This window comes from Telmatherina bonti, assembly GCF_933228915.1.
Source record: "Telmatherina bonti genome assembly, chromosome: 15".
Classification (NCBI taxonomy): domain Eukaryota; kingdom Metazoa; phylum Chordata; class Actinopteri; order Atheriniformes; family Telmatherinidae; genus Telmatherina; species Telmatherina bonti.
Genome location: NC_136613.1, coordinates 36,042,633 through 36,063,444, shown reverse-complemented (window position 1 = coordinate 36,063,444; position 20,812 = coordinate 36,042,633). Strand labels below are relative to the sequence as shown.

The 20,812-nt window shown below is 51.6% G+C and overlaps 1 protein-coding gene across 1 annotated transcript in view; it reads right to left on the bottom strand.

The window, feature by feature from the left end:
- Nucleotides 1-20,812, bottom strand: part of gli2a (GLI family zinc finger 2a) — an 89,927-nt gene that overhangs the window by 33,124 nt on the left and 35,991 nt on the right. Inside the window, exon 3 of the mRNA XM_079254479.1 lies at nt 8,647-8,752. Within this exon, the coding sequence (XP_079110605.1) occupies nt 8,647-8,752 (106 nt within the window). The remainder of the gene's footprint in view (nt 1-8,646; nt 8,753-20,812) is intronic.

Genomic DNA, 20,812 nt, shown 5'->3' with positions numbered 1-20,812 from the left:
GAGGTGGAACGGGAGATTCTCATGGTGATGAGGTGGAACGGGAGATTCTCATCATGATGAGGTGGAACGGGAGATTCTCATGGTGATGAGGTGGAACGGGAGATTCTCATCATGATGAGGTGGAACGGGAGATTCTCATGGTGATGAGGTGGAACGGGAGGTTCTCATGGTGATGAGGTGGAACGGGAGATTCTCATCATGATGAGGTGGAACGGGAGATTCTCATGGTGATGAGGTGGAACGGGAGATTCTCATGGTGATGAGGTGGAATGAGAGATTCTCATCATGATGAGGTGGAATGGGAGATTCTCATGGTGATGAGGAGGAACGGGAGATTCTCATCTCATGGTGATGAGGTGGAACGGGAGCTTCTCATCATGATGAGGTGGAACGAGAGATTCTCATCATGATGAGGTGGAACAGGAGATTCTCATGGTGATGAGGTGGAACGGGAGATTCTCATCTCATGATGAGGTGGAACAGGAGCTTCTCATCATGATGAGGTGGAACGGGAGATTCTCATGGTGATGAGGTGGAACGGGAGATCCTCATGGTGATGAGGTGGAACGGGAGATTCTCATGGTGATGAGGTGGAACGGGAGATTCTCATGGTGATGAGGTGGAACGGGAGATTCTCATGTGATGAGGTGGAACGGGAGATTCTCATGGTGATGAGGTGGAACGGGAGATTCTCATGGAGATGAGGTGGAACGGGAGATTCTCATGGTGATGAGGTGGAACGGGAGATTCTCATGGTGATGAGGTGGAACGGGAGATTCTCATGGTGATGAGGTGGAACGGGAGATCCTCATGGTGAGGAGGTGGAATGGGAGATTCTCATGGTGATGAGGTGGAACGGGAGATTCTCATGGTGATGAGGTCGAACGGGAGATTCTCATCATGATGAGGTGGAACGGGAGATTCTCATGGTGATGAGGTGGAACGGGAGATTCTCATGGTGATGAGGTGGAACGGGAGATTCTCATGGTGATGAGGTGGAACGGGAGATTCTCATGGTGATGAGGTGGAACGAGAGATTCTCATGGTGATGAGGTGGAACGGGAGATTCTCATGGTGATGAGGTGGAACGGGAGATTCTCATCATGATGAGGTGGAACGGGAGATTCTCATGGTGATGAGGTGGAACGGGAGATTCTCATCATGATGAGGTGGAACGGGAGATTCTCATGGTGATGAGGTGGAACGGGAGGTTCTCATGGTGATGAGGTGGAACGGGAGATTCTCATGGTGATGAGGTGGAACGGGAGATTCTCATGGTGATGAGGTGGAACGGGAGATTCTCATGGTGATGAGGTGGAATGAGAGATTCTCATCATGATGAGGTGGAATGGGAGATTCTCATGGTGATGAGGAGGAACGGGAGATTCTCATCTCATGGTGATGAGGTGGAACGGGAGCTTCTCATCATGATGAGGTGGAACGAGAGATTCTCATCATGATGAGGTGGAACAGGAGATTCTCATGGTGATGAGGTGGAACGGGAGATTCTCATCTCATGATGAGGTGGAACAGGAGCTTCTCATCATGATGAGGTGGAACGGGAGATTCTCATGGTGATGAGGTGGAACGGGAGATCCTCATGGTGATGAGGTGGAACGGGAGATTCTCATGGTGATGAGGTGGAACGGGAGATTCTCATCGTGATGAGGTGGAACGGGAGATTCTCATGTGATGAGGTGGAACGGGAGATTCTCATGGTGATGAGGTGGAACGGGAGACTCTCATGGAGATGAGGTGGAACGGGAGATTCTCATGGTGATGAGGTGGAACGGGAGATTCTCATGGTGATGAGGTGGAACGGGAGATTCTCATGGTGATGAGGTGGAACGGGAGATCCTCATGGTGAGGAGGTGGAATGGGAGATTCTCATGGTGATGAGGTGGAACGGGAGATTCTCATGGTGATGAGGTCGAACGGGAGATTCTCATCATGATGAGGTGGAACGGGAGATTCTCATGGTGATGAGGTGGAACGGGAGATTCTCATGGTGATGAGGTGGAACGGGAGATTCTCATCATGATGAGGTGGAATGGGAGATTCTCATGGTGATGAGGTGGAACGGGAGGTTCTCATGGTGATGAGGTGGAACGGGAGATTCTCATGGTGATGAGGTGGAACGGGAGATTCTCATGGTGATGAGGTGGAACGGGAGATTCTCATGGTGATGAGGTGGAATGAGAGATTCTCATCATGATGAGGTGGAATGGGAGATTCTCATGGTGATGAGGAGGAACGGGAGATTCTCATCTCATGGTGATGAGGTGGAACGGGAGCTTCTCATCATGATGAGGTGGAACGAGAGATTCTCATCATGATGAGGTGGAACGGGAGATTCTCATGGTGATGAGGTGGAACGGGAGATTCTCATCTCATGATGAGGTGGAACAGGAGCTTCTCATCATGATGAGGTGGAACGGGAGATTCTCATGGTGATGAGGTGGAACGGGAGATGCTCATGGTGATGAGGTGGAACGGGAGATTCTCATGGTGATGAGGTGGAACGGGAGATTCTCATCATGATGAGGTGGAACGGGAGATTCTCATGGTGATGAGGTGGAACGGGAGATTCTCATGGTGATGAGGTGGAACGGGAGATTCTCATGGAGATGAGGTGGAACGGGAGATTCTCATGGTGATGAGGTGGAACGGGAGATTCTCATGGTGATGAGGTGGAACGGGAGATTCTCATCATGATGAGGTGGAACGGGAGATTCTCATGGTGATGAGGTGGAACGGGAGATTCTCATGGTGATGAGGTGGAACGGGAGATTCTCATGGTGATGAGGTGGAACGGGAGATTCTCATGGTGATGAGGTGGAACGGGAGATTCTCATGGTGATGAGGTGGAACGGGAGATTCTCATGGTGATGAGGTGGAACGGGAGATTCTCATGGTGATGAGGTGGAACGGGAGATTCTCATGGTGATGAGGTGGAACGGGAGATTCTCATGGTGATGAGGTGGAATGAGAGATTCTCATCATGATGAGGTGGAATGGGAGATTCTCATGGTGATGAGGAGGAACGGGAGATTCTCATCTCATGGTGATGAGGTGGAACGGGAGCTTCTCATCATGATGAGGTGGAACGAGAGATTCTCATCATGATGAGGTGGAACAGGAGATTCTCATGGTGATGAGGTGGAACGGGAGATTCTCATCTCATGATGAGGTGGAACAGGAGCTTCTCATCATGATGAGGTGGAACGGGAGATTCTCATGGTGATGAGGTGGAACGGGAGATCCTCATGGTGATGAGGTGGAACGGGAGATTCTCATGGTGATGAGGTGGAACGGGAGATTCTCATGGTGATGAGGTGGAACGGGAGATTCTCATGTGATGAGGTGGAACGGGAGATTCTCATGGTGATGAGGTGGAACGGGAGATTCTCATGGAGATGAGGTGGAACGGGAGATTCTCATGGTGATGAGGTGGAACGGGAGATTCTCATGGAGATGAGGTGGAACGGGAGATTCTCATGGTGATGAGGTGGAACGGGAGATTCTCATGGTGATGAGGTGGAACGGGAGATTCTCATGGTGATGAGGTGGAACGGGAGATCCTCATGGTGATGAGGTCGAACGGGAGATTCTCATGGTGATGAGGTGGAATGGGAGATTCTCATGGTGATGAGGTGGAACGGGAGATTCTCATGGTGATGAGGTCGAACGGGAGATTCTCATCATGATGAGGTGGAACGGGAGATTCTCATCATGATGAGGTGGAATGGGAGATTCTCATGGTGATGAGGTGGAACGGGAGATTCTCATGGTGATGAGGTGGAACGGGAGATTCTCATGGTGATGAGGTGGAACGGGAGATTCTCATCTCATGGTGATGAGGTGGAATGAGAGATTCTCATCATGATGAGGTGGAATGGGAGATTCTCATGGTGATGAGGAGGAACGGGAGATTCTCATCTCATGGTGATGAGGTGGAACGGGAGCTTCTCATCATGATGAGGTGGAACGAGAGATTCTCATCATGATGAGGTGGAACAGGAGATTCTCATGGTGATGAGGTGGAACGGGAGATTCTCATCTCATGATGAGGTGGAACAGGAGCTTCTCATCATGATGAGGTGGAACGGGAGATTCTCATGGTGATGAGGTGGAACGGGAGATCCTCATGGTGATGAGGTGGAACGGGAGATTCTCATGGTGATGAGGTGGAACGGGAGATTCTCATGGTGATGAGGTGGAACGGGAGATTCTCATGGTGATGAGGTGGAACGGGAGATTCTCATGGTGATGAGGTGGAACGGGAGATTCTCATGGTGATGAGGTGGAACGGGAGATTCTCATGGTGATGAGGTGGAACGGGAGATTCTCATGGTGATGAGGTGGAACGGGAGATTCTCATGGTGATGAGGTGGAACGGGAGATTCTCATGGTGATGAGGTGGAACGGGAGATTCTCATGGTGATGAGGTGGAACGGGAGATTCTCATGGTGATGAGGTGGAACGAGAGATTCTCATGGTGATGAGGTGGAACGGGAGATTCTCATCATGATGAGGTGGAACGGGAGATTCTCATGGTGATGAGGTGGAACGGGAGATTCTCATGGTGATGAGGTGGAACGGGAGATTCTCATGGTGATGAGGTGGAACGGGAGATTCTCATGGTGATGAGGTGGAACGGGAGATTCTCATGGTGATGAGGTGGAACGGGAGATTCTCATGGTGATGAGGTGGAACGGGAGATTCTCATGGTGATGAGGTGGAACGGGAGATTCTCATGGTGATAAGGTGGAACGGAAGATTCTCATGGTGATGAGGTGGAACGGGAGATTCTCATGGTGATGAGGTGGAACGGGAGATTCTCATGGTGATGAGGTGGAACGGGAGATTCTCATGGTGATAAGGTGGAACGGGAGATTCTCATGGTGATGAGGTGGAACGGGAGATTCTCATGGTGATGGGGTGGAACGGGAGATTCTCATGGTGATGAGGTGGAACGGGAGATTCTCATGGTGATGGGGTGGAACGGGAGATTCTCATGGTGATGAGGTGGAACGGGAGATTCTCATGGTGATGAGGTGGAACGGGAGATTCTCATGGTGATGAGGTGGAACGGGAGATTCTCATGGTGATGGGGTGGAACGGGAGATTCTCATGGTGATGAGGTGGAACGGGAGATTCTCATGGTGATGGGGTGGAACGGGAGATTCTCATGGTGATGAGGTGGAACGGGAGATTCTCATGGTGATGGGGTGGAACGGGAGATTCTCATGGTGATGAGGTGGAACGGGAGATTCTCATGGTGATGAGGTGGAACGGGAGATTCTCATCATGATGAGGTGGAACGGGAGATTCCCATGGTGATGAGGTGGAACGGGAGATTCTCATCATGATGAGGTGGAACGGGAGATTCTCATGGTGATAAGGTGGAACGGAAGATTCTCATGGTGATGAGGTGGAACGGGAGATTCTCATGGTGATGAGGTGGAACGGGAGATTCTCATGGTGATGAGGTGGAACGGGAGATTCTCATGGTGATAAGGTGGAACGGGAGATTCTCATGGTGATGAGGTGGAACGGGAGATTCTCATGGTGATGAGGTGGAACGGGAGATTCTCATGGTGATAAGGTGGAACGGGAGATTCTCATGGTGATGAGGTGGAACGGGAGATTCTCATGGTGATGAGGTGGAACGGGAGATTCTCATGGTGATGAGGTGGAACGGGAGATTCTCATCATGATGAGGTGGAACGGGAGATTCTCATGGTGATGAGGTGGAACGGGAGATTCTCATCATAATGAGGTTGAACGGGTGATTCTCATGGTGATGAGGTGGAACGGGAGATTCTCATCATGATGAGGTGGAACGGGAGATTCTCATCATGATGAGGTGGAACGGGAGATTCTCATGGTGATGAGGTGGAACGGAAGATTCTCATGGTGATGAGGTGGAACGGGAGATTCTCATGGTGATGAGGTGGAACGGGAGATTCTCATGGTGATGAGGTGGAACGGGAGATTCTCATCATAATGAGGTTGAACGGGTGATTCTCATGGTGATGAGGTGGAACGGGAGATTCTCATCATGATGAGGTGGAACGGGTGATTCTCATGGTGATGAGGTGGAACGGGAGATTCTCATCATGATGAGGTGGAACGGGAGATTCTCATCATAATGAGGTTGAACGGGAGATTCTCATCATAATGAGGTTGAACGGGTGATTCTCATGGTGATGAGGTGGAACGGGAGATTCTCATCATGATGAGGTGGAACGGGTGATTCTCATGGTGATGAGGTGGAACGGGAGATTCTCATCATGATGAGGTGGAACGGGAGATTCTCATCATAATGAGGTTGAACGGGTGATTCTCATGGTGATGAGGTGGAACGGGAGATTCTCATCATGATGAGGTGGAACGGGAGATTCTCATCATAATGAGGTTGAACGGGAGATTCTCATGGTGATGAGGTGGAACGGGAGATTCTCATGGTGATAAGGTGGAACGGGAGCTTCTCATCATGATGACAATCTCCCGTTCCACCATAATAGGTGGAACGGGAGATCCTCATGGTGATGAGCAGCATCTGTGTGATGCTTCATCAATATGGAGCAAAATCTCTGAGGAACATTTCCTCCTTGTTGAAAACATGTTCATCATACTGAGAATGAAAAAGGCGGTCTGACTCGGGACTGCTAGGTAGACCTTAAGACGAGGAAGATTAGTGAAAATATTTTTGATAAAATCGACAGAACGTGGTCGTCTTAGTAGATTCCGCCAACAGGAGGGGACATCTATGGTTTGTTTTGAATGATGGTAAATGATCAGATCTTTGCTGATTGATCTTATAAGCATCTTATTTAATTTTGGAATGAATTTGTTTTTTGCTGAGGTAAAAATCTTCATGACTACAGGTGTTCTTCACCATACTCTGACTCTTGTCTTCAACCTGAGTAGAGAGTTAGTCCGAGCAGCCTGCTCCCTACTGGCTCCGGACGGGATGAATTATGATGCCAAACCATCTTTCTGTACTCCGGGCAGCCGGGGCGATCAAGATAAATCACCAGCTAGCCCGCAAGGGAGGTTCTGGGATCCTGTCTACGATGTTTCTGTGGCCTCCGTCAGGATGTTGTGGATCTGAAGCCATCATGTTACTGTACTCCCTGAGAAGCAGGGGCTGTGTATGGAGGGGGGCCCCAGCAGAGGACGGGATAATGCACAGGAGGTAATTATCCATTATCCCGCTCTGCTGCTGTCACATACCATTTAGTCCGTCCTGAGTGGAGGAAAATTAAGCTGAGACCATGCAATAAAGCGTGACAATTTGAAGCTATTGATTTGCTGCATGCCAGTTTTTGATTGATGGTTCCAGTGTTCAGTCTTTTCAGGAGCACATTCCTGGCTGTAACTCAGGGGAGCATCCAAATTTAGGCATTAGCCATGACGAGGAGCGGGGCCTGGAGCCAACGAGAATCAACGCAGATAACAACGTGTCTGTCAAAGACATGAAGCTCAGGCTCCAGGACCCCCCCCCCAGGCTATGTTAACAAAACAAAACAATGAAGAACAAACCAACAAGTCGGATCTGTAAACTGTATTTAATCAACACATTCCACGCAGAGCCTTGAACATGCTGACTGCCTGGTGAGCTGGACCACATCTGTTTGTGTACAGGGGCGGTGAAAGCCGCAGCTCCACCACACAAAAACCTTCAGCATATTTCTGCTTTTCAGTGCTACAATTTGCCCTCCGCCTGCTTCCAAAAAAGCATAAATATGGGCTGTGGAATGAGCGGGGGATCTGTTTTTCTCATCCACTTCGTTGTCGTTGGGGCTCTGGGAACGGAAGGCTGGATTTTAGAAACTAATTACTCGCTCAAGCATGCTGGCACACTGGCTGGACCTTGGTGGATTTACACAGGAGATGTCCGACACCATGAAACGCTGCAACCAGCTGCATCTTGTCTGGTTTACACCATCATCCCACACCAGCCTCTTCATCATACGACACAGAGGAAGTTCTCAAAAATATGTCGAAGCGAGTCATTTTCCAGCAGGGCAATGGAGACTGCAGGAATAATCGTCTGCATGGAGTCAGGACCTTCAGAAAACACCAACTCACAGCGTGTGTGTGTGAAACCTTGTTATTCACAACACACACACCTTTCCTGACGCTGCTGCTGATGAACAGCGCCGCCTCATCATGGAAAGTTCTCAGTAAACCTCTTCTGATGTCATTTCCTGATTTCCTGTTTTCAGGTGGAACTAAAGAAACAGGACGAATGGCGTGTCATTGTGACAAAGCGTCTAAAGATCCAGTTTAACTGTTTCTTTGCTGAGTTTTCTGTGACGTGTCGACACAACTGTGGATCGCCAGTTAGCAGGCCGTTTTCTGCCTGAAGGATTCAGAGGTCAGAGTTGGGTTCAGGTCCTGGACTGGAGATGAGAGAAAAAGCTGCTCCACCAACCACTCGGGTCTCACCCGATCACGTCACTGCTTTACAGAAAGCTTCATCAGTTAAACAGCAGGAGTCCGAGTGTCTGTAGTGTTTGGATGTTGGCATGGTGTGAACATAGTAAAAGCCTGAAGCCATTGAGTTGTAGTGATGGTTTACAAAGCAGCCCGTCCACATGAAGACGGAGGAAATGGAGCTCTGTGGACACCTACCCATGCATGGCGTGGAGTGTGTGCGGCTCATAATGGTAGCGCCCCTCGTGGTGCCGCATGTCGATCGGGATGGGGGTGTGAAACGTGGGGAAAAGGTGGTGTGCACCTGTAAGGACAGAAGAGAAAGAAAAGATAAAGTGGAGCTGAAGACCTGATAAGACCAAAGCAGGTTTTACACAACAATGAAGGCTGTCGTCAGAGCAGGAATGCAGAAATCTGCCATTTCCTGGCAGAAGCGGCCTGATGGCTTCAGGGAAGCCTCGTTAGAGCAACGCATTAATTACTGTGGTTAGAGCGGCCGGTCCGGTCAGACATGTTGCCTCATTCAGCGCCGTCACAGAGCCCTGCTGCTGCCCTGGACGGCAGCTGCCATCGGGATTCCTCAGCTGCCCACGGTAAACCTGAGACCCCCCGGGTTAAAGGTGAAAGCTCAGTGAGTCAGATCATGTCTCCATCTGAGGGCGACACAGGCGAAGGCTTTCACGCAGCAAGCTGCCGCAGGTTGCCATGTCAACATGCTGCAAACATGCTGCATCCCAGAGCTCCTCAGAACAGCAACAACGTCCTCCTCAGATCCACTTTCACTCCAGGAGTTTATCCGTCCATCCGTCCATCCATCCATCCGTCCGTCCATCTATCCGTCCATCCATCCATCCGTCCGTCCATCCATCCATCCGTCCATCCATCCATCCATCTATCTGTCCATCCATCCATCCATCCGTCCGTCCATCCATCCATCCATCCGTCCATCCATCCGTCCATCCATCCATCCATCCATCCATCCATCCGTCCATCTATCCATCCATCCGTCCATCTATCCGTCCATCTATCCGTCCATCCATCCGTTCATCCATCCGTCCATCTATCCATCCATCCATCCATCCGTCCATCTATCCATCCATCCGTCCATCCATCCATCCATCCATCCATCCGTCCATCTATCCATCCATCCGTCCATCCATCCATCCATCTATCTGTCCATCCATCCATCCATCTGTCCGTCCATCCATCCATCCATCCGTCCATCCATCCGTCCATCCATCCATCCATCCATCCATCCATCCATCCGTCCATCTATCCATCCATCCGTCCATCCATCCGTCCATCTATCCGTCCATCCATCCGTTCATCCATCCGTCCATCTATCCATCCATCCGTCCATCCATCCACAGCAGCACTGCAAAGACAATGTATCGTTTCATCTTGTCTCGTCTTCGTGCCACTTATCCGGGGTCGGGTCGCGGGGGCAGCAGTCTAAGCAGGGAAGCCCAGACTTCCCTCTCCCCAGCCACATTTGCCAACTCTGCGGGGGGGATCCCGAGGCGTTCCCAGGCCAGCCGAGAGATATAATCCCTCCAGCGTGTCCTGGGTCTTCCCCGGGGTCTCCTCCCAGAGGGACGTGCCTGGAACACCTCACCAGGGAGGTCCAGGAGGCATCCTGACCAGATGCCCGAGCCACCTCAACTGGTTCCTCTCGATGCGGAGGAGCAGCAGCTCTACTCTGATCTCCTCCCGGATGACCGAGCTCCTCACCCTATCTCTAAGGGAGAGCCCGGCCACCCTGCGGAGGAAACTCATTTCAGATGTCTGTCTGAAATCCTGTCAGAATGAAAATAAGGAGCTTTTGGGAGCAGAGAGGAAGTAAAGCAGCAAAGTCAGCAACCGTCTGGGTGCTGCGTTTCCTCCAACAAAGATCTGGACTGCTGACTGGTCTAACCACAGGCCTGGTCTCCAGTGTGTGATGATCCATCCCAGTCCAGACAAGTGGACTCTGGACCAGGTTAGCACGTAGCTTCTTTTCTGCAGAAGTGATGTCTGTTACTGATGAAGGTTTCCATGGTGATCTGGTTTGTGTGCTTCCATCAGCTGGTGATGATGGTTCTGGAAGTGGGTCAGCCTGAGGGACCAGTTTCCAGACCAGAGGTCCAGACTAGACTCCATACCAGAGGTCTAGACCAGACTCCAGACTGACTGAATGGTTTGTGATGATCTGACTGCAGAGGAGAAACATGGAAACCTGAAACATCTGAAGAGGGGAATTTGTTCTCAGCCTGCCTCCTGGTTGTCATCTGAAATGCCAGTAATTATCATATCATGTATGTATTTTCTTCCTAAATCTTTTAAAAACACACTCTCTGTCGCCATGGCAACAAGGTGGAGCATGGCTCTGAGCCCGGAGGCTACGACGGCATGGTGGATGTTCGTCCTGATGGAGCCTCTTAGTCATGATGACAGTAACGTCTTGTTCTTGGTTAATCATGGTGGGATTACACATGACTGCCGAGGATTTCCCTTCAATGACTGTTTTCCTGCTGAAATTCCTGATGAATTATTTTCCCTGAAGTCAGTGGATTAAGCTGAAAGTTGTGTAATAATCAGTTCCTTGTTGTCTACAGGAGCAGCCTGAAAGTTTCTGATGCGTCGTTAAAAAACAGAAGTTTTCACCAGGAGGATCTCTGCTTCTAGCAGACTGAAGGCAGAGCAGCAGGAACGGAGCGTGAAGGCAGAGCGAGCTGGAAAATCCCGCCTCCTTCCAGCCTCTGGTCTCTGAGCAAAGGTCTGTGTATGACTTTACTGATCTCTGCCGCTGGATGTCAGCCAGCGACCCTCCCTCGCTTTCAGGCATGAGACGGACGACTCTGAGCCCTCCGTGTGTTACGGAGCCAAATGAGGCCCCTGTAAATGAGCGAGAGCAGGGAAAAGGAGCTGAGCTTTGTTTCACAAGTGGAGCCAGAAGTTGAGTCTTTGTGTGAGAGGTGCCCCCCTCCCCCGCCTCTCTGCCGGCTACATCTCGGGGGAACCCAACGGGGAAGGAACAGAACCAGAGACCAGATCAGCAAAGTTTAGCTACTTCATGCTAACGTTGTGTGTTTGTGTACAGAAGAATGTGTGGCTGTGCTCAGGGTGAGACTTGCTGGCCAACACTGGTCCAAATAACCCCCACAGAGACCTGGTTTTGGCCCTGACCCCTGAGCCCGGCGCTGCTGGATCTCGGGGTGATAAGGGCTTGGAGGAACCTTCTGTCACCCAGACAGCTGCATTGTTTGCTGCACTGCAGGGACACCTGCCAACAGGTACGTGTCTGCTTCACCAAGCATCAGCATGTGCTGACGTCACCGAGCTGCCGGAGGCTTCCGGAACTGGAGCAGGACCCGGAACCAGAGCCGGAACTGGAGTTGGAGCTGGAGCAGGACCCGGAGCAGGACCCGGAACCGGAGCTCGAACCGGAACCGGAGCCGGAGTCAAAACCGGAGCTGGAGCCAGAGCCGGAGCCGGAACCAGAGCCGGAGCCGGAGCCAGAGCCGGAACTGGAGTTGGAGCCGGAGCAGGACCCGGAGCCGGAGCCGGAGCAGGACCCGGAACCGGAGCTCGAACCGGAACCGGAGCCGGAGTCGGAGCCAAAACCGGAGCTGGAGCCGGAGCCGGAACCAGAGCCGGAGCCGGAGCCAGAGCCGGAACTGGAGTTGGAGCCGGAGCAGGAGCAGGACCCGGAGCCGGAGCCGAAACCGGAGTTGGAGACGGAGCTGGAGCAGGACCCGGAGCTGGAGCCGGAGCCGGAGCAGGACCCGGAACCGGAGCTGGAGCCGGAGCCGGAACCGGAGTTGGAGCCGGAGCCAGAGCCAGAGCCAGAGCCAGAGCCGGAACCGGAGTTGGAGCCGGAGCCAGAGCCAGAGCCAGAGCCGGAACCGGAGTTGGAGCCGGAGCCGGAGCCGGAGCCGGAGCCGGAACCGGAGTTGGAGCCGGAGCCAGAGTTGGAGCCGGAGCCAGAGCCAGAGCCAGAGCCGGAACCGGAGTTGGAGCCAGAGCCAGAGCCGGAACCGGAACCGGAGTTGGAGCCGGAACCGGAGCTGGAGCCGGAGCCGGAGTTGGAACCGGAGCCGGAACCGGAGCCAGAGCCAGAGCCGGAACCGGAGCTGGAGCTGGAGTTGGAACCGGAACCGGAGCCAGAGCCAGAGCCGGAACCGGAACCGGAACCGGAGTTGGAGCCGGAGCCAGAGCCAGAACCGGAACCGGAGTTGGAGCCGGAGCCGGAGCCAGAGCCGGAACCGGAGCCGGAACCGGAGCCGGAGCCAGAGCCGGAGTTGGAACCGGAGCCGGAACCGGAGCCGGAGCCAGAGCCAGAGCCAGAGCCGGAGCCAGAGCCAGAACCGGAGTTGGAGCCGGAGCCGGAGTTGGAACCGGAGCCAGAGCCTGAGCCGGAACCGGAGTTGGAACCGGAGCCAGAGCCTGAGCCGGAACCGGAGTTGGAACCGGAGCCATAGCCAGAGCCGGAACCGGAGCCGGAACCGGAGCCGGAGCCAGAACCGGAGCCGGAGCCATCTGGACTCAGCTCAAGAAACCTTTAGCTGAGTTTAAACTGAGAGTTTTGTGTTGGAGCTGATTCTGCATCAGTCTGCAGGTGTCTGTAAATCTGCTCCAAACATCCTGAGACCTGCGTCTCAGTTCGCGTCTTCAGTCGGTTTGGTCTGGCTTTAGGACCAGGTGTTCAGAGTTAACGCCGGGCCTCGGGACTCAGGGAGGAGTGAAGGAGAGGAACCAGTGAAGTGCCTTATCAGGAGCAGGCTGAAGTGGGGGGCAGAGTGGACTCATGTCTTGCAGGAAGTACTCAGTGATGATAATAATACCAGGAGAGGCCAGACTGGGCCAGGAATCATTTTCTGAGGAGAAAAGCCTTTGTTGTGCTGAGAAAGAGAGAGGGAGGAACGCGAGGCGAAGCGCTGCAGAGTAGGAGAGGTGGGGGTGCTGGATTCAGACAGGAAATTCCAGCAGAAAGAGTTGGCCCTGGTCCTAACTACACAGCACCGTGCCAACAGCTATACACAAGCGCTCATGTGCTTGTATACACACTCACACTCACAATTACACAGACAGGCACTGATTTGTTCTGCAGTTCAGTCTCAGTAAGCAACCGTAAAGAATAACTGAGACAAACACAAAGGTGTTACTGTGTCCTCCTCCAACACGCACACGTTAAACACGCCAAAGCAACCGCTACCTTCAGACCTCGTAAAAACTGTATGTTTAGCTTAATCTGGGAATCCTGCACAACATGGAACCTGCAGGTTCAGCTTGCAAGATGTGGCCTCCTCTGAGCCGCTACATGGCTGAGTGATGGCGACAGACGGATTAGAGGCTTACAGGCCAGCTCGGAACCGCTGCATCCATGAAAGGAAGTTTTAACAGGGCGGCTCTTTACTCTAACAGCCTGCAGGGAAGGTAAGAGGAAACCTTTTTTATTGATAGAGGGATTTGGGGAAGAAGGTAAATGGATTAGATGGACAAATGCTGGAATGACACTAAATGGTTTGAGAGGAAATTCACGAGTCTGTAAATGTTCTGACGTACACATTAAACTTCTAGGAGGACCGACTCGGGTTTGGAGACAGATACAGCTATGTGGAATAGTTTGTGGACAGCATGGACGGCGTGTCCTGCAGACTAAAGAGGAGAGGGAGCATCCAGCTTGTTATCAGCCTGCATCTCTGATGGGATGGGGTTGCATTAGTGCCGATGGCGTGGGCAGCTTCCACATCTGGGAAGCTCCATCAATGCTGAAACATCTGCTCCCATCCAGACAACGTCTCTTTCAGGGAAGACCTTCCGCCATGCTGGACCACATCCTGATGGTGGAACAGGAGAACTGGTCCAGCAGGACCACGCTGGACCACATCCTGATGGTGGAACAGGAGAACTGGTCCAGCAGGACCACGCTGAACCACATCCTGATGGTGGAACAGGAGAACTGGTCCAGCAGGACCACACTGAACCACATCCTGATGGTGGAACAGGAGAACTGGTCCAGCAGGACCACGCTGAACCACATCCTGATGGTGGAACAGGAGAACTGGTCCAGCAGGACCACGCTGAACCACATCCTGATGGTGGAACAGGAGAACTGGTCCAGCAGGACCACACTGAACCACATCCTGATGGTGGAACAGGAGAACTGGTCCAGCAGGACCACGCTGAACCACATCCTGATGGTGGAACAGGAGAACTGGTCCAGCAGGACCATGCTGAACCACATCCTGATGGTGGAACAGGAGAACTGGTCTGCTGCGGTCCAGTCCTTTCACCAGTACAAACATCTGGAGCATGATGGAAGCCGAAGGTCCAGGTCCGGTGGAGCAGCTAGAATCCTGTTAACAGGATGTTGTTATGATTCAGTAAAGTCAGAGAAAGGCTTTTGTTCAGGACGACTTGCTGTTTTGCTTTAGTTTCACTCTTGTTTTTAACCACCAGGCCTGTGGTGAAGAACTGCGTCATCATTTACAGGAAAACAGAGTGATCTGCAGTAAAACTGTCGGGTTTAACCCCTCAGATGGTTTGTAGAGTTTCTCCAGGATGTTTTAGAAGACAGATGATTGTTTTCCCCCAAACAACCCGCGTTGACTGAGAAGCTGATGATGTTTCAGCATTAAAAACACAGAAAGCTGCTAAATTCCACCAGCAAAGTCTGAGAGCGTGAGATCAAAATCAGAGCATGTGGGTTGCTGTGAGGCGTTAGGGCCTGTGTTTATATCTGGTTGCCATGGCGCCCCTGTGCCCCAGATGTGTTGTATCATCTGGCAGGCTGGTGTGTAGCCGTACAGGCCTCTGCTGCTCGGTTCCAGTCCTGGCATGTTTACAGATCCCTCTCAGACGCAGCTGGTTTCTCTCTGCTGCGATTAGTCCAGGTCAAATCTCCACACCCTCCTCAGCCAATCAGTCCTCATCCTCATCGTTAACCCGCTGACCCCGCCAGCGGTTTCATCTATCACCTGGGCTACAAGGTGCTGCTCCACCTCGCCTAATTGCTCCACACTGTGCTGGTGAGACCTGATCTCACCTGGGTTTCCATCAGGTGGAGCCAGCAGAGGGAGGAGGAGCTGGTCTTTCAGCTGGTCGCCTTTCAGAGGTTCCAGCGTTGGGTTTCTGCTGCTGGTGTCGGGTCTGAATGACGGACGTGTTCCTGCAGAGGAACCGAGTAGGTAGCGTCGGCGAAGACTGATGAGGTGTCAGGACAATCAGCTTCCAGTGCAGACGTCTGATTTATGGCGTGCAGCGCCGAGCCGGCCGGTAATGAAAGCTGCAGGTTTGTTGCTGTTACCGTGATGTCAGAGAGGCTGCTGGGAAGCTGGAAGAGGAAGAGTTCAACACGATCCGGCCTCATCCTCAGACCACCAGAGACTTTCTCCCAGATCCGCTTTTACAGGCCAGAGTCCGAACACACGCCTCAACACACGCCTCAACACACACCTCAACACACACCTCAACACACACCTCAACACACACCACCCAACACACACCACCCAACACACGCCTCAACACACACCTCAACACACGCCTCAACACACGCCTCAACACACGCCTCAACACACGCCTCAACACACACCTCAACACACACCACCCAACACACACCACCCAACACACACCTCAACACACACCACCCAACACACACCTCAACACACACCACCCAACACACACCTCAACACACACCACCCAACACACACCACCCAACACACACCTCAACACACACCTCAACACACACCACCCAACACACACCTCAACACACACCACCCAACACACACCACCCAACACACACCACCCAACACACACCACCCAACACACGCCTCAACACACGCCTCAACACACGCCTCAACACACACCTCAACACACACCACCCAACACACACCTCAACACACACCACCCAACACACACCTCAACACACACCACCTAACACACACCTCAACACACACCTCAACACACAACTCAACACACGCCTCAACACACACCTCAACACACACCACCCAACACACACCTCAACACACGCCTCAACACACGCCTCAACACACACCTCAACACACGCCTCAACACACACCTCAACACACACCACCCAACACACACCACCCAACACACACCTCAACACACACCACCCAACACACACCACCCAACACACACCTCAACACACACCACCCAACACACACCTCAACACACACCACCCAACACACACCACCCAACACACACCTCAACACACACCTCAACACACGCCTCAACACACGCCTCAACACACGCCTCAACACACACCACCCAACACACGCCTCAACACACACCTCAACACACACCACCCAACACACACCTCAACACACACCACCCAACACACACCACCCAACACACACCTCAACACACACCACCCAACACACACCTCAACACACACCTCAACACACGCCTCAACACACGCCTCAACACACACCAACACACACCACCCAACACACGCCTCAACACACACCTTAACACACAACTCAACACACACCACTCAACACACACCTCAACACACACCTCAACACACACCTTAACACACAACTCAACACACACCACTCAACACACACCTTAACACACACCACCCAACACACACCTCAACACACACCACCCAACACACACCTTAACACACACCACCCAACACACACCTCAACACACACCACCCAACACACACCACCCAACACACACCTCAACACACACCTTAACACACAACTCAACACACACCACTCAACACACACCTTAACACACACCACCCAACACACACCTCAACACACACCACCCAACACACGCCTCAACACACACCACCCAACACACGCCTCAACACACACCTCAACACACACCACCCAACACACACCTCAACACACACCACCCAACACACGCCTCAACACACGCCTCAACACACGCCTCAACACACACCAACACACACCTTAACACACAACTCAACACACACCACTCAACACACACCTTAACACACACCTCAACACACACCACCCAACACACACCTTAACACACACCACCCAACACACACCACCCAACACACACCTCAACACACACCTTAACACACACCACCCAACACACACCTCAACACACACCACCCAACACACACCACCCAACACACACCTCAACACACACCTTAACACACAACTCAACACACACCACTCAACACACACCTCAACACACACCACTCTACTAACATATTTGATTGTTTATTGATGCATTTGGGTTTATCTATTTTTATCTGGTCAAATAAATTTTTATTCAACCTTGTGAAATGTAATTCCACACGATCTGCTTCCAATATTTCGCCGGTTATTGCAACTGTGTGCTGAACAAACTACGGAAATACTTGCTGGCTTTCTCTGGACTCCGGTTGACTCTTTCTTTTATTTACATTTATTAATTTATCAATATAGAGATACAGTTGTATAAAGTCTGAAAATAAAGTTTTGTATTAAAACTGCAATTCAGAAGTTACCCAGAAAAACAGAGAACATAAACCTCCGCCAAGGCCTTTAAAATGTTCCTGGATCCAAACGGTGATCCGGATCACCACCAAAATTAAATCAGTTCTTCCTTTTCACGTTTCCAACAAGTCCTGAAAATTTCATGAAAATCCGTCCATAAGTTTTAAAGTTATCTTGAACACAAACAGATAAACAGATAAAGCCGGTAAAAACATAACCTTCTTGGTGGAGGTAATTATGCTACCATGTAAAACTCTCTTTGTGAAACATCAATATCATATTTTTCCATAACACCTCATAGGAGTAAAATTGATCATTTGCATTTAGGAGATTATTCACTGTGTTAACATTATTTATCAACCAGTTATGTAGAAAAGTGTTTTGTTTGTGTGTAATATATACGTGTTGTTACACAGAAAACAGTTATGTGGGGAAACTACGTTGATTCTGCAGCAAGACTCGAAAGAAGAGACCCATCCAATATGGCGATGACGCTGGTCGACTCTCCAGCGCTCAATGAGGCGTCTACGCATATATGATGTCTATGGTCCCCCGACCCCCTCCAACTCATAAACACAACCTTTTCCTCTTTAAAGAGGAAGAACCTAAAACCCACACTGTGTGGGAGGAGGAGGCAACACCCATCAATCTGAAGCCGTCTTAGCGAGGGATGGGGGTCACCCCGAGGTGAGGGCCCCACCCCCTCAGCCCCAAACCCCCACCCCCTCTCAGTATCTCCTGGATGAGCCCAGACCTGGTCTTCATCATGCTGTCGTGCTGGATCTGAGGTCCATGATTTACGAGCTGAAAATGCTCAGACCAATCAGCACCGAGGATTTATCAGACATTTCATCCTGATAATACCCCTTCTGCCCCCCAAAGGGTCTTTTTGGGGGTTTCAATATAAAATGGCACCCAGCTAGCCGATTAGTCGCCCTGGCGGTAAACGATGCCGACGGAGACACCTGTCGGCCAATCAGATCCATGTAACCGGGTGGAAAAAGGTGAAATTTGGAGGGAAACTGCTCTCAAAGGCTTCTGGGAAATGGAGTTTCCCAGTAAATGTGGTTTTATCCAGGTGCATTCTGGAGCCCAGACAGCAGAGTTAAAGCAGAATTTAGTTCCTTCTGCTGCTGGTTCCGTGAATCCTGGTCAGCGCTGAGACACACAAGTTCAGAGACACGGTTCGCCCTCTTATTGATGCCCAATCCTCACACCGCTGTAACATCAGTAAAGACGATGTGAGGAACAAGTCGCAGCTCAGCTGAGACCTGGCAGCCAGATTTACCTTTGTGTTGTTTAGATGCAGACATACAGCGTCTCATAAACCCTCTTCTCGCCCGGGCTCTGTCTTCAGGGTCGAATTCAGGATGGAGACTCTGGGAACGGCCTTTAGAGCACTAACAGGTTGCAGCTATGAAGCAGGTCAGAAGGGTCTCTGGTGATGTTTTCCGTCCTCATTGCTCCGACAATGCCGCGCTGCTGCAGCTTTCTGGCAGGTGGTTCGACTTGTTTAGATGAACAGCTACACTTCGCTTTGGAAGCGGCATTATGCCTTTCTGGACATCAACTGCGACAGAAGTCCGCTTATCAGTCCTAAATCTGTCCATTTAGGAAGGAGAAGGTTTCCACAGCCGTGAAACCGTCGAGGACGGGTCCAGTTGGCTCACATCGGAGCAAAAGTTTGACTTTTTTGTTTCCCTGACTTTGCTGAGCATGCTCATGTAGAGGTAGTGTTTGATGGTTGACAGCAGAACAGCCTCTGAGAGCTCAGAGAAGCACCCGCGAGTGGCCAGGACATTACTCAGCATCAAAACAACAGACTTCCGAGATAAGGACTCGTTTGTCACAGCAGCCGCTCTGACAAACAGCACGCATTGTGTGATAAAATTAGCTGGAATGCTGCTTCCCCCGTGTGACACTGCAGGAGCGGAGTCACCTCGGGGTAAGCCTGCTGGGAATCTCCTTCATCTGACAACACCTTATGGATACGTTCAGGAAAAGCTCTCAGTCACTGGGAAGCTGCACTGCAGTCTGGAACCAAGAATTCTGGAATTCTGCAGGGATTTGCTCCTGGATCTCAGAAAACCCGATGGTTTCCGGTGGAGGCTGGTTGTGACCTGCAGTTACTGGTACGACTCGCTCTGAAGCCGCTTTGAAGACCTGCACACTCAGACGTCAACCTTTACAGCAACATGTCCCATGGAAACGCCACAAGCAACGTTTTGCATGGAAACGCCACAAGCAACGCGTCGCATGGAAACGCCACAAGCAACGTTTTGCATGGAAACGCCACAAGCAATGCGTCGCATGGAAACGCCACAAGCAACGTTTCGCATGGAAACGCCACAAGCAACGCGTCGCATGGAAACGCCACAAGCAACGTTTTGCATGGAAACGCCACAAGCAACGCGTCGCATGGAAACGCCACAAGCAACGTTTTGCATGGAAACGCCACAAGCAACGCGTCGCATGGAAACGCCACAAGCAACGTTTTGCATGGAAACGCCACAAGCAACGCGTCGCATGGAAACGCCACAAGCAACGTTTCGCATGGAAACGCCACAAGCAACGCGTCGCATGGAAACGCCACAAGCAACGTTTTGCATGGAAACGCCACAAGCAACGCGTCGCATGGAAACGCCACAAGCAACGTTTCGCATGGAAACGCCACAAGCAACGCGTCGCATGGAAACGCCACAAGCAACGTTTTGCATGGAAACGCCACAAGCAACGCGTCGCATGGAAACGCCACAAGCAACGTTTCGCATGGAAACGGAAACGCCACAAGCAACGCGTCGCATGGAAACGCCACAAGCAACACGTCGCATGGAAACGCCACAAGCAACACGTCGCATGGAAACGCCACAAGCAACGCGTCGCATGGAAACGCCACAAGCAAC